We start from the raw sequence: 20,051 nt of genomic DNA, 5'->3' as shown, positions 1-20,051 counted from the left end.
GATGGGGAACCAACAAGGGTAGCCCCCCGTATGGGAGTATGGAAGCTAGTCTCCAAAGATGGCTCTGAATGAAGCACACCTCCCGGGACCCATGCCCTTGTGCAGTGCCCCCTCTCACACTGGCCTGGGCTGGCCTGTGACTCATGGATCAGCAGGATGCAGTGAAGTGACATAGTGTCACCTGTGAGGCTGAGCCTTAAAGGGATCTGCGGCTTCTGTCTTCACCTCTTAGAATCTTTCTTCTTGAACAAAGCCACCATGTGGCGAGGAAGCCAAAGCAGCCAGGTGGAGTGCCACAGCAGAGAGGAACTGAGGCCTGGACCAAACAGCCCCAGCTGAGCATCCATTATAGACCTTCTAGCTATCCCCGCATCTCAGCCAGCACCAAGTTAATCAGAAGAACTGCCTGGTAAGCCCACAGAATCATGACAGACAATACATTTTCATTGTTTTGAGTTACTAAATCTTGGCCTAGTTTGTTACACAGCAACATATAACTGAAGTAGGGAGTTTCCCCCAGAACTGACATCCTCACATCTAAATTCTGGGCTTGAGCAAAATTGAGATGGTCATCTATTGTGTGCTGATGCTTAGACCTGCTTGCAAAACCACACTATTTTCAGGAAGAGTGGTTTATTCTCAAGCACATTACTGTGATCCTGCTTATTAGGAAAAAAAAAAAAAACTGCTGTTTTTCCTACCAATTTGCCAAATAATAGTACAAGATTGAAAGATAATGAGAATTAGGAAGTTTTGAGACATACTCACGTTCACACACACTTACCACTAACCATAAAATAAAAGGAATTATTAATACTAAAATTTTCCAATTTTAACATTAATAAATTATAGCCAGGACTGTGTATCAGACCATCCAGTTGTTTCAGAGGAGTTAGGACGACTCTTTGGAAGACATATGTTTGTAGTGCTCAGTAGAAAGACATAATTACTATCTTCAGGTTGCCTTGTTCCCTATCCTTATAATGAGTAAGATATTTAGAGTCCCGAACTGTTGATGTCACATTTCAATAAGTAATGCAGAGATTTGACAACATTTCCATATTCCTCTTTTCAAGTCTGAATGCCTCTGCCTTAATCCAAGCTCCTTGGCATTTATTACTGTTTGTTACACTAACAAGTAAGATTATGAGAATTCTAATGAAGGCTTCCAGTGAAAACTCTGTGATTAAAATGCCATAATAACAGTTGCATGCATTTATGTGCCTGATTACCATAATCTATTTAGCACAAGTAAACATACAAACAGAAGGAGAAAAGCAAACCCACTGACACTTCAGCTAAAGGAGAATTTGAAATGCGAGAGAGACAATGTAAATATGTAAATGTCTTTGTGTATCCTTTTCATCCCTCTCCTCTCTCATCCTTGTCTTTTTTTTTTTTCTGTTTGCTAATGAGAAGACTATACCATCACATGTGGTCCCTGCTCTACCAGGCTGAGGTGCATTTGGGGGCCATCTGCTGGGACCAGCATCCTAAACAATGCCACCCAGAAAGGGCTGGATATATTTGAAGCCACCTTTGACATCATGGACTAGAAGGAATGGTATCTCAAAGACTCCAGCCTTTGATGCCTTCAATGTGAACACTTAGTTCAGCTGTTACTCCATGAATGCAGGGCCTGGAGGAGCGGGGGCCATGCGTACCCTGCCCATCCCCTCCCCACCATCGCCCTTCTCCCACCAACACCACACTGTCAACAAATTAGCAGCAATCATGCCAGATTTCTCAATTACCCTCCCTCTGGATCTCTGCTGGCTTCTTTATTTTTCATTCTTAATAAGATGTCAGGCAGGAGAGTGCCTGGCATCTTCCGCTTGGTAAGGGTTTTTACAAAACTTTTAAAAAGTGGAACTGAATACTTTAGTTTAACAGTGGGTTAACGGTAACAACCCCTCTGGGGAAATAAATGACAGAAACTTGCCAGAATCCCAAACATGTCGTGCTAAGGAGATGGCATAGGCATGTTCTTTTCTCAAAGAAGAAAATTTCTCAAACACAAACATGAGGTATTTATCCTCATACAGAGGGAACATTTACAGCCAACATCTATTGAGCTGTTACTATGTCCAGGCCCTACTCTAAATGCTTTCCACGTATTATTAGACTTGACCCCACGATAAACTTGTGAGGAAGATCAACTACAGATGATATAGATCTACTACAGATACCTTACAGAAAGTTTAAATAGTTGCCCAGGAAAGACTCTAGTTTAGTAAGTGAGGAAATTAGAATTCTAACCCAGGCAACCTGAATCCACAGCCTGCACTTTGAAACAGAAACCTATCTTAAAGTTTTGTAGCCTCCATAGTTAAAGAACCATATGTCTTAGTGGAAAGCGATATATCCTAGAAACAAGAGCGTGTAGTGCCTGATGCATAGTAACTCTGTAATATATGCTAGTTACAACCATCCACAGAATCATCATCATCACAACAATAATACCATTGTTCTTAGAAGAGATAGCTGTTTCCACCTCTACACATTTCCAACACACACATGCATTTTTCAAATTAAAAGATTTTTAAAGGAAGGAGGTCAGTGGGATACAAAGAGGTAAGAACATTTATCACTAAAAGCGAAATAGCCCATTGTTGGCCCACCCAGCTCCACATTTACCTGCACATATGGTGGGTCCTGGAAACCAGCATACTAAGCACCATAAATGGCAAATAATCACAAGGGTAGGTTAAAGAGACAGCCTGCCCCATAATTTAACCAATTTAGCATTTGGGGAGTAGTCTGTCTGTGCCTATCTTGGGAATTTTGTAAACAATAGATTGAAAGAGAAATTAGGGGAGGCAGACAATATTTTGGAATCAACCTAATAAACACGAACAGCTGAGATGCAGACCATCCGCACTATAAATGAGGGGCCCTTCCTCGCAGATGAAAATCAATGTCGGCCTCCCCAGGGTCTGTCCTCCGGCAGCGGCTCTGTGCCTGAGCAATGTCATCTACCTGCAGGATGATTTCCACTCACCCTGATGTGCTCTTGTACTCCCCTCCAGTCCTCTTGCTTGATCCCCTGGACAACACCCCGAAGTGGGCATTGGACATCGCTTCTGTGTGTCCCCCTTGCATCTCTAACTCAACGCGCCCAAAACATCAACTCCTTCTCATCGAATCTCCATCCAAGTTGATGACTTGGGATGACATCCCTCCCATCAAGCCACCCAAGCTTAGAAAACTATTAAGATCCTAGACTACCCCGCACCTCTACTGTCCACAAGGCTTGCTGATTTTACCTCCTAAGAACGTCTTCATCTGTCACCCCTTCTCTGTATCCCCATCACTGCCCACCCTATTAGTTTGCTAGGCTTGCCGCTACAAAGTACCACAGACCGGTGGCTTAAACAATAGAAAGTCGTTGTCTCACAGATCTGGAAGTTCAAGGTCAAGATGTAGGCAGGGTTGGTGTCTTCCGAGGAGCTCTCTCCTTGGCTTATAGATGGCTGCCTTCTCCACATGTCTTCGTGTGCTCTTCCCTCTGTGTGTCTATGTCCTAACCTCCTCTTCTTTTAAGGACATCCTAACGACCTCATTTTAACTTGATTACCTTTTAAAGACCCTATGTCCAAATGCAGTTACATTCTGAGGTACTGGGGTTAGGGTTCAACACAGGAATCAGTGTGGGGGGGACCATTCAGCCCCTAATACGGTCCTTGTCACCTGCCACTGGACTACAATCAAACCCTGCATTCTCCAAGTTTTCTATAGTATGAGACCCTTATTTTCCAAATTTCCTAACAAGGACCATGCCTTACTTCTGTTACCAGAAAAACAATAATCAACGCATTATTTTGAATAAAGTGGTGGTCACCATTCAACTCAGGGAAGCCTCCTTGGACAATCTCCGTGTTCTCCTTGAAGCCTCTTCTCTCCTGTCATGTTTCTCCATTTGCCGTCCCATGACCTTGAATCTGGTCTCTCCTCTTAAATTGATTTCCTTTTTACAGGCTGACACATCAACTGGGTGGTCAGTCGGATTTTGGTGTGGGGTCACCCTCCTCAGTGTCACATGTAATAGTTGACAGGCACCAGAAATCCTGGAGAGCACAGTGGTCTTGAATGGGGTGGTTAGTCATGATTTAGCTCTTGTCAGGGAACAATTCTGAAATCGAAACATGGTCTTATGTTCTTCCAGGCACATAGTAGATTTCATGGATCTTTATCTTAATTCTGCAATTTAGAAAATTGTGGTTGACTTCCCCTCCTAGGGGGGTAATGGAGACACACAGCCCTGCCCGTGTCTATCTAGATCCCAGCCCTCCAGGCTTCACCAGGCAGGTGGAGCCGCACCGTGGCTGCCCCCCCATACCTCATGGGGGGCAAAAGTAGCACCTCTAGATTCTAGCAAGAGGCAGGGGGTTGGTCCTCTGGAAAGTGGAGCTTGGATCCTGGTCCCTGAGATAGAGGGATACTTGGGACAGGGATAAGAAAGCCTCTGCAGGGCCCCATCCCTGAAGCCCTTCCTTACCCATCCTTTCAGAATGTGTAGATCTCCCCTCTTGAAGGGGTCTAGCCCTGAGGAAGTTCACTCCCACCTTCTGAAGTTCTACACTGACTTCCACCCTGGACAAAACTAGGGAGATGGGGACCACTGTTGGACTCTATCAGTCAGGATCCCAACAGGAAACAGCACACCCGAGTTAGGATACTTTGAGGAAGGTTAATTTACACAGGGATGGATTACAATGATGGGGTCAGGGTGTAGGGGGACTACAAGAAGAGGTGCAAGGACTGAACTAGCAGCATCCAAGTTATCCCCACCCTTTGGCCCAAAAGGACAAGGGGAGAGAGAGGTTACCGGAACCCAGAGGAGAGAAAGTCCTGCGGGATGGGATGCCTTAGAAGGATGTGACCTACTACTGTGGGACACAGTCAGCCGCAGGAGACCTCAGAAGCCAGGCTGATTAAGGTCCCAGTTTCCTCCCTCCCATCAGGTTGACTGAGGTCAACCAGAGGAAGCCAGGGGCAGAGAGCAGAGTGGAGGCAGTGGAGAGAGACCCTGGAGAAGCAAAAGCTAGTGACCTTTTCTCCAAGCCAATGGCTGAGTCTATTTTGGAAGCATTTCCAGGAGCTGCTGTAACAACAAACGTGGTGGCTTAAAACAACAGATATTTATTCTGTCACAGTGTGGAGGTCACAAGTCTGAAATCAAGGTGTCGGCAGGGCTATGCTCCTTTCAATGTCTTTAGTTAAGAATTCCTGCTGGCCTCTTCCAGCTTCTGGTGATTTCAGGTGGTCCTTGGCTGTAGCTGCATCACTCCAGTCTCTACCTTCTTCTTCACATGGCCTTCTCCTCCTCTCTATGTCTCCCCCTTCTGTCTCAAATCTCCCCCTGTCTTGCTCTTACAAGGACACTTGTCACAGGATTTGGGGCCCACCTGGATAATCCAGGATGATCTCAAGGTCTTGCAAAGACCTTTTTTCCAAATCAGGTCACATTCACAAGTTCCAGGGGTTTGCACATGGACATGTATTTGGGGGACCTCCAATCAATCCACTGCAAGGGACAAACCTCTTTCTTTTTTACATCTTTATTGGAGTATAATTGCTTTACAATGGTGTCTTAGTTTCTGCTTTATAACAAAGTGAATCAGTTATACATATACATATGTCTCCATATCTCTTCCCTCTTGCATCTCCCTCCCTCCCACCCTCCCTATCCCACCCCTCCAGGTGGTCACAAAGCACCGAGCTGATCTCCCTGTGCTATGTGACTGCTTCCCACTAGCTATCTATTTCACATTTGGTAGTGTATATATGTCCATGCCACTCTCTCACTCCATCCCAGCTTCCCCTTCCCCTTCCCCATGTCCTCAGGTCCATTTTCTTTTTTTTTTTTTTTTACATCTTTATTGGAGTAGAATTGTTTTACAATGGTGTGTTAGTTTCTGCTTTATAACAAAGTGAATCAGTTATACATGTACATATATTCCCATATCTCCTCCCTCTTGCATCTCCCTCCCATCCTCCCTATCCCACCCCTCTAGGTGGTCACAAAGCACCGAGCTGATCTCCCTGTGCTATGTGACTGCTTCCCACTAGCTATCTGTTTTACGTTTGGTAGTGTATATATGTCCATGCCACTCTCTCGCTTGGGACAAACCTCTTAATTCTTGGAAATAGTCCTGGAAGGAAGCCGCCACCTTCGGGAGACCTGCTGGCCCCTGCTGAAATCCATCCCTGAGCCTCAGGAGGGAGGCTCAGGTGGCAAGTTCTGCCTAAATCAGCGTCAGAATTAGGGACCAAGGGCAGCTTAATGCACCAGGTTGCCCCTTGGGAGCAGCTGCCTGCCTCACCATGGAAGACCCAGGCAGAGCTCAGTGCAGGCACCCACGTTACCCTGGGAAGAAGGACCCAGGAACAGGCCTTCCTGGCATGAGGACCCAGGGCTGGCTGCCCGCCAACTCTCTCACGCCTTAGTCTTACCAGGGATGCTCATCTCCTGGAAACTCATGCTGCCCACGGCACATCAGCTTTCTACAAAAAGCTCAGCCCGCAGCCTCCCCTCCCACTGGGTTGGCTTCAGCATCACGGCTTCCTGAATGAAACAGTGAGGGACCAGGTTGTGCTCCCTTAGAGGCTCTTCCAAAGGGAAGATGGCCTCATGACATGGTGATATCTTAAGTCTTGTTATGATTGTGCCCCGGGTATTAGTTAGGATTCAGGCTCAGCTGATAGAACAAAGATGTCTGCAGTGGAGAGATGCCTCTTCAGACCTCAAGAAAACCCAACACAACAATGGATTTAACAAAGCAGAAGGGGTTTTGCTCTCATATAAGAGAATAAAGGATTGGTCCTGGGTGGGTCTGGCACTCCATACTGTCAGGGACCCAGGTTCCTCTCTCTTTTTAAAAAAAAAAATAAATTTATTTATTTTCAGCTGTTTTGGGTCTTCGTTGCTGCGTGCAGGCTTTCTCTAGTTGTGGTGAGCAGGGGTGGTGTTGTGGTGCACAGGCTTCTCATTATGGTGGCTTCTCTTGTTGCGGAGCACAGGCTCTAGGAGCGCGGGCTTCAGTAGTTGTGGCACGTGGGCTCAGTAGTTGTGGCTTGCAGCCTCAGTAGGTGTGGCACACAGACTTAGTTGCTCTGTGGCATGTGGGATCTTCCCTGACCAGGGCTCGAACCCGTGTCCCCTGCAATGGCAGGCTGATTCTTAACCACTGTGCCACCAGGAAAGCTCCCAGGCTCCTCTCTTAAAGCTTTTTCATATGCGGCCCCATGGCCACCTCAGGATCCTGGTGGCTCTTCCAGCCCAAGCCATCAGGTCGAAATTAGAGATTCAAGCCAGCAGGAACAGAACGAGAAGGACATCACGGGAAGTTGCACACACCTCTTCTGTTTACATCCTGCTGGCCAGGACTTGGTTACAAAGGAGGCTGGGAAATGTAGTCCTTGTTCTGGGTGGCCATGTGCCCAACCAGAAGTTCTATGCAGAAAGTGGAACAGATTTGTGGGAACAACCAGCAATGTTTGCCATATGACTTGGGGTGGCAGGGGGTTAATCACATACACCCTACTGTAACCACCTTCCAGGGCTGTTGAGAGAATCAAACGAAATTATAATAATATTCACAATAGCAATTACTTTGTTAACATGTTTGAAAGCAGAGATGCTGTCTGTTTTGTTCACTGCTGGACCCCTGGCACCTAGGACAGTTCCTGGCACAGGAAAGAAGCCCAATAAATATCTATTGAATTATATGTTCGAAACATAAATATTCCTCAGCAGAGATAATGCACTGGCAAAAAAAAAAATGCACTGGCATACTTGGACCATTCTACGCAACTACTTGGAAAAGTCATTAGTAAATCATTGAAAGGACTGAAAATGGTACCAGATGTTGAAATCTATTATAATTTATACCTTGATGTTTTGAAGGGGGAAATGACATTTTATTAGTCTATACTGTAGAGTCATAGCGGTCAGCTTGTCACCTATTGTGACATCCAAATTGGAGATCACATTGTCCCTGCACTCAGGAAAATAAGAGTGAGCATTTAAATTAGCTGTCAACCAAGCAGTCTCTCTTCTACATTGTGACATAAATTGGGAAAACACTTAGGTGACAATTCAGCAACATCTATCAAAATTACAACTGCACAGACTGTCTGATCTAATAATTCTAAGTCTAGGGATTTACCCACATGATATACTATATATATGCAAATGACAATTTACAAGATTTTTTGCAGCATCGTTTGTAATAGTATAGGTAATAGTATGTGTAATAGTATAAGGTTAGGAACATTATAAATTTGTCTTTCAACAGAGCAATGGCTAAATAAACAATGGTACATGCCTATTACTGGAACCCTGTTCCTTTTTTAAAGGAAGAAGCTTTTAATGCACTACAAAGAAGTGATCTCCCAGGTATTAATTGAAAAAAACAAGGTAGAGAGCCATATGTATAGTATGTTACCATTTGTATACAAAGGAAAACAGGGACTTCCCTGGTGGTGCAGTGGTTAAGAATCTGCTTGCCAATGCAGGGGACACGGGTTCGAGACCTGGTCTGGGAGTATCCCACATGCTGCGGAGCATCTAAGCCCGTGCGACACAACTACTGAGCCTGCGCTCTAGAGCCCACGAGCCACAACTAGTGAGTCCGTGTGCCACAAGTACTGAAGCCCGCGTGCCTAGAGCCTGTGATCCACAACAAGAGAAGCCACCGCAATGAGAAGCCTGCGCACTGTAACGAAAGGTAGCCCCCGCTCGCTGCAACTAGAGAAAGCCCACGCAGCAACGAAGACCCAATGCAGCGAAAAATAAATAAATAAATTAATTAAATAAATTTTTAAAAAAGAAAAAGGGAAACAGAGAGAGAGAGCGCGCACACACTGGTGGGACCGACAGGGAGTGTGTGTTTGTGTGTGTGTTTGTGTGTGTGTGTGTGTTTGCTTGAATTTGCATAGAATACCTCTGGAAGAATAAACAAGAGATGGTGACTGAGGAAGGGAATTGAGTGGCTGCCCTCAACCCACAGGAATGGGAAGCAAACTTTTCATGATATGCTTCTGAATTTTGAACTATGTGAACATGTTACCTATTCAACAAATAAAGATGAAAATGACTAATTAGTTTCATCTCATGGTCTTATATATATTCTTTAAAGTCTGTCTGTCTAGATCTCTCTGGTTGATTGTCCTCCAGATAGGACAAACTATTGTTTTTGCAATTACAACAAGAAAAAAATGGACTCAACTGCAAGTTTCAGGCAGTGGCTAAAAGCACCATTCTGGGGACCCCGTGGAGAAGCTGCACTCAGTGTAGGAGGCTCCTTGATCTCTCTTTATCTGTGTCTCAGGGTGTCCTCACTTCTCTGTGACTGAAGGAAGCAGAAAGGTACCATCAGGAGCCTGTGTGCCCAGATTCCAACGCTGTGATGCTCGATTTTGAGGTGAGGGTACTTGTCCTCCTTGAAAATGGACAGAGGTTTGTTGCCCCTCTGACTGCTCTGGTGAGCATTTTAATGAGCAAGTGTATTATTGTAAATACGTGTATTGTGGGCATGTGTGTGTGTGTGTGTGTGTGTGCGTGCGCACGCACCTTGTAAGGTAGAGAGTAGACTCTATTCAGGGGAAAAAAATCAAAATAGAGAAGAGCGTACGGAGTATGCGACCACTTGGGTACGAAAAAGGAAAAAAGAGATCTTTAAATATATAGTTTGTACTTTCAAAGAACATTTCTGGATACACAAGAAACTGTAACAAGAGCTGCCTCTGGGGGAAGGTCCGTTGTACCTGGGAGACTAACTTTTAATCAAATACTCTTTGTGCTATTTGAGTTTTATTTTAAGCATGTGCTACATAGCACCTATTCAAAACATGTTCTAAAAAAGAGAGAATCCAGTTTATATGATGTAGTTTCTCTTCCTCTTCCTCCTCTTTCCCTTCCCATCCCTACCTCCCCCTCCCCCTTCCTCTTCTTCTTCCTCTCCTTCTCCTTCTTCTTCCGATGGAAACTGTAAATACGACCAAAGCAGAATGGCTTCTTTGCTTACACTTAGCCTCAGAAGTGGATGACCTTTTTTGTTGTTGGAAATGGGGAAAGAAAAAGGAAATCGAATGTTTAAAACTCCTGCATCTTCTGAAATCACAGAACTTCTGCCCTGGTCTCAGTTCCAGACCAGAAATGTTCTGTTCACACTTTGATCTTTTCTCCTTTGAGCCAATGCAAGCTACAGACGGATGGGTCAGCGCTTCCTGCACATCTGACTCCAAGCAAAATGGGAGCCAGTCTCCCTTACTGCACCTTTGGGTAGAGACTCCTCCAAGGAGATCCAGCAACTGGCAGAGAGGCCAGCAGTGGCCAAGAGGGGAGCTCACTTTCCAGGCTTAATCAGGCAGCAATCCTGACCCCATGGTCCTCCCACCACAAGGGCACACACATTGGAAACCTGTTTTCAGGGTTTCTGGCTTTGACGGGCTTTTCAGGGCTGGACAGGCAAAAGAGGGAAGGATCCAAAGGGAATAGATTGGTGCGGGCCTATACTGTTAAAGGGGTCAGGTGGATCTTGTATGGTGGAAAGATATCCAAGAGACGCTAAGAAATGAAAGAACCAGGTTACAAAGCCTGTATACAGTCTGGAAGGACTTCACGAAAATCTTTGACAGTGACTTGTTCTGGAGGAGGAGACTTGGGCTAATGGTGACTTTTGCTTTCTCTTATTTCAAAGGTTTTGTTTTGTTTGTTTACAATTGGGCAGGCATCTTTTTTTTTTTTTTTTTTAATGCTTACTGAATTTTCTTTGACCGATAGTCGAGGGAGTGGGAGCAAGGACTATTCAAAAGCTGGGGAGAGGTTGTGGAATCTTCAGGAAATAGCCTTGTCAGCCCCAGAAAGGGTCTGTGTCTGGAACTGGAAGCCCCAGGGACCCTGGGGAGACGAGCATACCTGAGGATGAGCCCCCCCCCCCCGCAAAGACCGAAAACTGCCTCTCAAACCCCAATGTGCCCATGAATCACCTGGAGACCTTGGTTAATTTAGATTCTGTCTCTCTGGGCCTGGATGCGCCTGCGACTCTGCGTTTCTAATGAGCTTCCCTGCAGCCCTGATGCTGCGGGTCCCAGACCACAAGAAGCTGGAGAGAGGTGGGCGCGTGCGCGCACGGAGTCCCCCTGAGGTTCCCGGCTCTCGGGAGCCCGGCAAGACTCATTTTAATAACGGGAGGTGAGGACGCTGGAGGTAGGGGGAATGTCAGCCAAACGCACTGGAGGAGAACGAGAAAGAAGGATAAAGGGGAGGGGGAGAGACTCACAGAGGCAAGAGGAAGAGAGCGGAAAGGCAAAGAGGAAAGGGAGAAGCAGGAGACCTTGCCCAGCTCCCGTCTTTCCCGCCGCCTTCTTCAAGCCCAAGGCCATGCGCGCGGTGTAGAGCGCCCCGGGGCTCCCGGCGGGCGCTGCCCGCTGCCCCCATCACTCCCATCCCCCGCGGTGGAAGTTGCGGCCACTGGCCCTGAGCGGTGGCCAGTTTGCGGCGCCCACGCGGCGGGGTCCCGGCTTCCCGGTGCGCTCGGCGGCCCCGCGCAACCCGGGGCTCGGGCCGGGGAGACGAGGCTGCGGAGTCCCTCGCGGGCTGCGCGTCCGGGCTGACCCTGGGGAGGGCGCCGGGCGCCGGAGGGCCCTGCCCGGGTCCCCGGCCACGCCGTTGCCCCGCGATGGGGACGCCCTCGTCTCCTCTCGCCCCGCGCGCCTCTCCCTTCCCGCTGTGGCCTCGCGCGGCCTGAAGCCCGTGGGCAGCGGCCTGAGCCCATCTCCGTCCGGGGCCCGCGCATTATAAGACGACCCGTTTGCCTTGAAGGTGGGGTGGCGGAGGGATCTGTCACCCTGCCTCCACATGACAGGGGGTGACAAAAAATGGTCCTCATCCGGCCGTTTTGAATTAGGTTTAACAAGAGGGAAATGTTGTACCCCTGACGCTAAATTATTTTTGTCTTTTGTGGTATGTGGAAACTCCAGTAAAACTCTCTGGGTGTAACTGGCTTACCACCGAAGCTTCTATTTATTGAGCACTTCTGGGGCCTCTCCCTGCTCTGGGCCCCCCGGGGATGCAAAGTGAGTTGGGGCACAGACCCTCAGGGACCTCCCCTGCTGTAAGGGAGCCAGGCCCTCACAACAGAGCAAGGTGGACCCTGATGGGGCGCAGGGAAAGCTCTGGGTGCTATAGTGTCTTAAGAAGGAGGTGATCCCTGAAAGGCTAGAACAAGACCGGATGGGCCGGAGGAAGGGCAGGAGGGGGGTGCTGGGAACACGTGAAGATGAGGAAAGAGCAGAGCCCATCAGGTACTCCGGGTCCTGAGAAAGGGAGGGTGGAAGGGGAACAGGATGAGCCGCCGCCGGTGGAGGCCGGTGGGACCCGGCAGTTGGCGTCAACGGGCTCTGGACCTGATCCTTAAGGCAACAATCGGGAGATGCCATGCTGCTACATTTTCCAATATAACAAGGCAGGCCATCCATCCAGTGCTCAGAGCAGGCGTTCACCCCTCTGTGTGTGGAAGTAAGAGACTCCACGCCCGTCACGCCTGCAGCTCCCCACCCGGACCACACGGGGTACGGGGTACGCATGCATTTCCTGTCCCATCTCCGGAAACTGGCCTCTCAGACTTGTCACCTGTAGCCTGGAAGAGACTCTGCCACACCCAGAAACCTGTTGCTTCCTCTAACGGAAGGTCTTAGCCCCAGGCAGGGTCGGGGACTTCCTGGTCCCCTTTGTGCATGCCATCCTATACTCTAGTGGAGCGCACCCCACCTCAGGACTCGCTCTCCAGATTCATCTCTCTGTTCACCCTGATCCCCCATCTTCCAGATTAATCTCAATGGGGGGAGGGTGTAGTGGCCTAGTATCTCAGGGATGGAGGGAGAGGGTGGATGGAGGTGTCAGACTAAGCCACTGAGGCCCCTAGGACTTGGGATCTTGTGGGCTGGAGTTTGAACTCAGCCCCTGCCCTGATCTTCAGTCTTCAGTATCTTCATCTGTAAAATGGGAACAATGTGCCTTCTTCTTAACACCAAAGGGCTGTTGCGGAGCTTGGGTAAGATAACAGTTTGTAAGGTGAGATCTATAAAAGTTAGCTCTGGGTCATTCCTTGGTCCAATCCCAACTTCATTCCACTGAGAACTTGGGGGGGCATGTTAGCTTCAATGGCAGGGATCCTTAGGAGCAGGTGACAGTCATGGGCTTGATGTGGGGGCAGGTGATCCAGATGCAGGGATTGACTGGAGGGAAGGGGCTTTTAGTTTGGGTTTTTTTTTTTTTTTTTTTTCTTTTTGCGGTATGTGGGCCTCTCACTGTTGTGGCCTCTCCCGTTGCGGAGCACAGGCTCCGGATGCGCAGGCCCAGCGGCCATGGCTCACGGGCCCAGCCGCTCCGCGGCATATGGGATCCTCCCAGACCGGGGCACGAACCCGTATCCCCTGCATCGGCAGGCGGACTCTTAACCACTGCGCCACCAGGGAGGCCCTAGTTTGGGGGTTTTTTGTCTGCTTTTTTGTTTGTTGTTTCCCTTTTTTTTTTTTTTTTTTGTCTCCTTTTTTGTTGGTTGTTTCCCTTTAGGTGACACCTAAGCATGAGCCAGGCCAGGGCAGGGGGGTCCTTTATGCTCAAAGCCTCACAGTCACAAGTATTAGCAGAATAAAGAAATCACAAAGGGAGGATATTATTCAACCCTCTCACCCCCTCCTCAAATCTCACAGCAGACACACACTTAGAGGCCACAAGTAGCTTCTAGAAACCCATTTTAGCAATGAGAGCCTGAGGCCAAGAGCGGACAACCCGAGATCCTAAGTTTTGGATGCCCACCACCTCACTGGCTCCATCACCATGCTGCCTTCCGGGACCTGCCCCTCTGCTCAGGGGACCTTGACCGAATGGCCACACTCCTCTGAGGGTCAGTTTCCCCATCTGTAAAATGGGAGTAAGTAATACCTCCCTCCTAGGTCAGGGAGAGATGAAATGAGATGAAGTCTGTCCAGACCCACTAGGCACAGCTTAGGTCACCTCTAAGTGGTCATTAGGTGGAAGTCACTACCCCTGTCATTCTAAATGCTCCCATATCCCCAGCAATCCAGATTACAGACCTCCTGGTTTACTGTGTAGACCGAAGAAATACACACGCACCTTCCACCACATTTACATGAACTTTGCCAGTTTGGTTTCACACCAGCATATTTGCACGTGTGTGCATTCCAAATTATTTAGCAAGCACCCTCCACGTGTCAGGTCCTGTGCTAGGCGCTGGGGCCGGGGATGACCCGGACCACTCCGGTCACTGAGTCTCACAGGGAACACAAGGTATTTGTTTGCAGAGTTCTGCCTTCCAAGCGGTCTAATCGCTCACGTTTGGACGCCGAACGCTAGCATTCCGCTTCCCTTCTGGTTTCCGGACCGGGAGCGGTGGCTGCTATCTTTTTTCTTTTCTTTCCGGGAGCCTCGCCTCCCACCACCAGCCCCGGCCCGCCCTGCGCAAGGACGCCGCTCTCCTTGGCACCCGGGCTGAGACGCTGCCTGAATGTGCGCAGGAACTCGGAGAAGGGAAAGGCGAGAAGAGGAAAGAAAGGCCCGGGAGGAACCCGGGAAGAAGTGGGAGGTCTGCGCCTTTGGAGCCCCGCGCCAGCCCGCCCCGGCCCGTTTGGCACCAGCTCCTCCCGGGCGGCCAGGCGGCTGAGCAAAGGCCGGCCTGACGCTCACCCGGCCTTTTGTGGGAAGGAAACACAAAGGAGAGGGAAAAACACGTCTTCCGTTTTGACGGAGGAGGCCGACAGCTCCAGGACTCCTGGGCCAGCCAGGAACTCCCGGAGCCGGGCCCATTAGCCTCGGCAAGTGAGCACTCAATTTCGCGGGAAGGGGCTGAGGCCCAGCTGCGCGCGCGGGTGGGAACCGCGGTGCCCGGGACACTCCCAGGACGCGCACACCAGGCGCCGGGCGCAAGACCTGGACAAGTGCCGGGCCGCCTCGAGGACCCACAAGACAGCAAGAGCCACTGGCCGAGCTCTAGTTTCTGATTATTCCTGGAGTGGGTAGGAGGACTCTCGGAGACAGAGCGAGAAGTGTTCAGCAAACGACTTGCCCAAGGGCTGAAGAAGCCCAGGGGACACAGACCGCCCCCACCTCCCGAGCAACTCTCCGGAGACTGGAGGATGTTGGGGAAAGGATGCCCGGAGAAGGGGCCCGCAGCCTCGAGCTGCCAGCCCGAGCTCCGGAAGTGGGGAGTGAGGCTCGCGAGGGGCCGCTGCACCGCCTCCGAATAGCCACCACTGCCTCGGCTCGGTGGCGCGGCGCTGGGGCCCGGAGCGTCCTTACGCGCGTCCACGCGGGAACCTGGCCAGTAAGCCAGCTCTCCTGCCTCCGGACTGTGCCTTCCCAGGCTCGGAACCCGCGCCGTGCCAAGAGGGCCCCCCCACCCATCTTCGCCCCTGCTTCCGACTCCAGGCTTTGGAGCCAGCGCGTAAAGAACCGCGCACTCTCGCGGACCGCGCAGGACGGTCGCCGGTGGCAAAAGCAACAAAAGGAACGGGGGCTCCAGGACACGTGCCGCCGGCTGGACTAACCTAAGCGGCTGCAACCCAGGCGCGCACTCGTTGCGCCCGCTGGTGTTTATTAGATACACTGGCGTGCTCACAAGTCCACGCCCCGGCTGGTGGCCCAGAGCTCACAGCCCCACGAATGTCCTCACCGTCGGTGGCCGGGGAAGCCCAAGGAATGACCCGCAAATACCCGGGCTCTGCCAGCTCCCCACCCCCTCTCCCTGCGTTCTTCCAAGCGCCAGACTCGCCTAACTGAACGGTGCTGGGTCATCCTCCGTGACCGGTGGACGACACATCTCCACGCTTCAGTTCTTCATGTTTTAAATACATATTTAACGGATGGCTGCAGAGCCAGCTGGGAAACGCGCGGGTGGAAAAATAATTCCCCAGAAGGCACGAACTGGGGCATGGGGGAGAGCCCCCTTGGCTTTCTAGTGGAGACAGGGCTGGAAGACTTATCCAGAAACTGGGAGCAATAATATGGGTTTCTTTTTGTATTTGTTTATTTTGTAACTTTCCTACTTGAAGGCGAATTATTCGCTAAGTTTATTTGTTTGCCTTTTTTTTTTTTTTAAAGCCGTACATGCAAGTTAAAAGTTCCCAAATAACGGAGGTAACCAGAGGCCGGTCACATTCCCTGGGAGAGAGGGCTGAGGCGCGTTTGTGTGTCTGCAGTATAAAGGGCTAGGGTCCTGGATCTGAAGAAACAAACCTCTGTACTTGAAATGTACAGGTGTGAGAAATTCAACTAGCGAAAATGTGTGAGGTTAGGGAGACGGCGGCCGCCTCTACTATAAAGGAACCACCAATGCTCGCATCTGCAGTACTGGTAGGGCTGCGCTGTAAAGGGTTGGCTTCCCCCCCCCCCCGCCCGTAGGCTTGCTACAGACACAGTCTCTTGATCTTTCCCATCTGTAAAATGGGTGCAGGCGCCAGTACCACACGGAACTACCTCAATTAGGCGCTTCTCCAGATCGGGTTGAATTCCTCACGGTCAAGGATTTCCGGGTTTGGGAGCTAGGCTGCGATGGGTAAAACGTGATCCACCGCGGCCGCAAGCGGTTGGATCTTTCTGTCTGGCCCACGGTGTGGAGAGATTTCTTTTTACAGACAAAACAGCTTTGTCCCCTACCCCATGGCGTGGTGACCACCACAAAGATGGTGCAGAAAATACCGTCACCTGGTTCCCGTGCTGTGAGGGGATGCTTAGCTCTGAGCTCGACTCTCCCCTCGTGTTAGCGTGGTTACTATGCGGAAATACCTCGTCCCTGTGTCTACACCACCGTCAACTTTATGAAGAGTGTGATTTTTTTCAAAACACCGTTCTGGAGTCGGTCCCCTCTTTTCTTCCCCGCCTTCTTCCTCGCAAGGCCCTGCACCCAGCTGGGGGCGCTACTGGCCGCCGGCCGAGCTGCGGCAGCCGCCACCTCTTAGAGGCGCGCTTAGAGTGCGAGAAAAGTAGGAGGTTTGTGCCTGGTTATCTTGTACGTTTGCGGCTCAAAATGCCCACGTGTTGATGAAACCCATGAGGTGGGAACAGGTGGCGAGAACACACACACACACACACACACACACACACACACACACACACACACATACAGAGAGAGAGAGAGAGAGAGAGAGAGAGAGAGAGAGAGAGGAAGGGCGGAGACTCCAGCCCCAGCTCCTGGGTCGCCAGGGTTATCCGCGCGCATCCCCAAGATCCGAGCGCCTTGTGTATCAGGTTAGTTTGTGTGCAGAGCCCCCATCCCGTCCCATCCCATCTCCCAGGCTGACTTTGTGTTCCCGTATTTTAATAGAAATTTGACCATGTTCCCCTCCTCTCTCCCTCGGTCCCAACCGCTGCCCTCTGCACTTCCCCCGCGAGCCCGCCCTCCGCCTCCCCTTAGCCTCTCACACGCCCCCTCGGGGTCCTTGCTCCAGTCCCTCCCCAAGAATCTCCCGGCCGCGGGCGCCCATTGGCTGTGAGCGGGGAGGAGGCGTGTGCCCGGCCCGGCGAGTTTCATTGAGCGGAATTAGCCCCGATGACATCAGCTTCCCAGCCCCCCGGGCCGGCCCAGCTCATTGGCGCGGTGGCCCCTCCAGGACCTGCACTTTGTTCCCCGCCCCCGCCGCGGCCACCGCCGCCGTCGCCGCTGCCACCGGGCTATAAAAACCCTCCGAGCCGGCAAAGGTGCGGATGCTTATTATAGACCGACGCGACATCAGCGCCTTGGCCCGGTTCTCTGCTGCAGCTTTTGGGAACGAGCTCCTCTAATTGCATCCACAGTAAGTGTCCCCGCCCCCCAGCAACTCCAGCCTACATCCCAGGGACAGACGCCCCTCACTTCGGCTGCGACCCGGGAAGCTCCGTTAAAGGGGACGCAGATCCCTCCCCTGCCCGCCTGTTCTCCCGAGCGGCTTCGCTGCTCTGACCCTTCCCACAGTGACCGCAGCACACCTTTCGCCCAAAAGCGAGAAGTCGGGGCAACAATAGCCTCTTCTGCCCAAGTCCCGGTCAGCTGGCGAGTCCCCGGCTGGCCCCGGAGGCAGCGCGTGGAATCTGGGCCCGGCGCGGACGCTGGGTGCCGGCCTATGAGCGTGTGTGTGCTGCGCGCTGTCGATGGAGATAAGGTGGATGCTTTTGAGGAACCAAGTAAATAGTTCTCCATTTAGATCTCCACCGTCCGAAAGAAAAGCCCTCACTTGACACTCTTTCATTCCAGCCCTGGAGATCCTGCTTCCCCATTCCTAATAAAAGGCATAAAAACCCTGGAATGCCACCCTCACTGAGGGGCACCCCATCCTCCCTGGATTAAACCACCTGTGGATGAGAGCGGGGGGAGGTAGCAGGGAGGGAAAGAGAGATGACTTTAGCGCACCTGCACGCCGCAGGAAGGAAGGCCGGAGACAGCGAGGTGCACCAGAAGCGACCGGCCCCACGCGCCTGCACCCCGCGCTGCGGTGCAGGCGGGAACAGCTTTTCTGTCTCACTGACCGAGTGCCTCTCGATCTCAGTCTCGATTCTGATCTCTCTCTCGTGTTTCTTCTCCTCTCCGCAGTAGGCGTCCGTGGAAGCTCTGAGGACCGAGGGAGGGAGGACCCTGCGAAAGCTGCGACTATCCCTCGGGGCCATGGACTCGGACGCCAGCCTGGTGTCTAGCCGCCCGTCGTCGCCAGAGCCCGATGACCTTTTCCTGCCGGCCCGGAGCAAGAGCAGTGGGGGCAGCGGCTTCACAGGGGGCACCGTGTCCTCGTCCACGCCTAGCGACTGCCCGCCGGAGCGGAGCGCAGAGCTGCGCGGCGCCATGGGCGCGGCGGGCGCGCACCCGGGGGACAAGCTGGGCGGCGGTGGCTTCAAGTCCTCCTCGTCCAGCACCTCTTCGTCCACGTCGTCAGCGGCCGCGTCGTCCACTAAGAAGGACAAGAAGCAGATGACTGAGCCCGAGCTGCAGCAGCTACGCCTCAAGATCAACAGCCGCGAGCGCAAGCGGATGCACGACCTCAACATCGCCATGGACGGGCTGCGCGAGGTCATGCCGTACGCGCACGGCCCGTCGGTGCGCAAGCTCTCCAAAATCGCCACGCTGCTGCTGGCGCGCAACTACATCCTCATGCTCACCAACTCGCTGGAGGAGATGAAGCGACTGGTGAGCGAGATCTACGGCGGCCACCACGCCGGCTTCCACCCATCGGCCTGCGGCGGCCTGGCGCACTCGGCGCCCCTGCCCGCCGCCACCGCGCACCCCGCGGCCGCCGCCCACGCGGCGCACCACCCGGCGGTGCACCACCCCATCTTGCCTCCGGCCGCTGCGGCCGCCGCCGCCGCTGCGGCCGCCGCCGCGGTGTCCAGCGCCTCCCTGCCCGGCTCCGGGCTGTCGTCGGTCGGCTCCATTCGGCCCCCTCACGGCCTGCTCAAGTCTCCGTCGGCGGCGGCGGCAGCCCCGCTGGGGGGCGCGGGCGGCAGCGGCGGGGGCGGCGGCGGCTTCCAGCACTGGGGCGGCATGCCTTGCCCCTGCAGCATGTGCCAGGTGCCGCCCCCGCACCACCACGTGTCGGCCATGGGCGCCGGCAGTCTGCCGCGCCTCACCTCCGACGCCAAGTGAGCTTGGCCGGTGCAGGCGCGTTCTGGCGAGCGGGGCGGGAGGGGGCGGGGGGGGCGGAGGCTGCGGAGAAGCAAGGACTGGCCGGCGCTGGGCCCTGGGAGCTCAGTTCCAAGGAGGAGCGCGGCACCGTGGGCTGGGGGTGGGGGCAATGGTGAGGACGCAGCACCCAGGAACGGAAGCAGTGGGGGCGCGCACTGCACAGTGGGGAGTGACAGGGGCATTTGCTCCGGGACCTGGTTCAACCCCCTCTGGCTTTAAACAGCGCTGCTCGGGTAGACACCGTTTTATATGAAGGCACAGCTACGTGCATCCCTTCCTCCAAACCCCCCTTCCCCCGAAAAAGAGGTGATTCTAAAAACTGTAGTTTCCCTGCGAACTTGGCCTCACACGGCCGGGGCAGCCCTTGGTTATACC

The 20,051-nt window shown here is 52.3% G+C and overlaps 1 protein-coding gene across 1 annotated transcript; it reads left to right on the top strand.

The window, feature by feature from the left end:
• Positions 1 to 18,623: 18,623 nt before the first annotated feature.
• On the top strand, positions 18,624 to 19,637 carry OLIG2 (oligodendrocyte transcription factor 2). Its single transcript, XM_060099824.1, has one exon. It carries the CDS (start codon positions 18,666 to 18,668, stop codon positions 19,635 to 19,637), a length of 972 nt encoding a protein of 323 aa, XP_059955807.1. The 5' UTR covers positions 18,624 to 18,665.
• The last annotated feature ends 414 nt before the right edge of the window (positions 19,638 to 20,051 follow it).

The sequence above is a fragment of the Mesoplodon densirostris genome, chromosome 5, assembly GCF_025265405.1.
Source record: "Mesoplodon densirostris isolate mMesDen1 chromosome 5, mMesDen1 primary haplotype, whole genome shotgun sequence".
Classification (NCBI taxonomy): Eukaryota; Metazoa; Chordata; class Mammalia; order Artiodactyla; family Ziphiidae; genus Mesoplodon; species Mesoplodon densirostris.
This window is presented reverse-complemented; position numbering and strand designations above follow the sequence as displayed.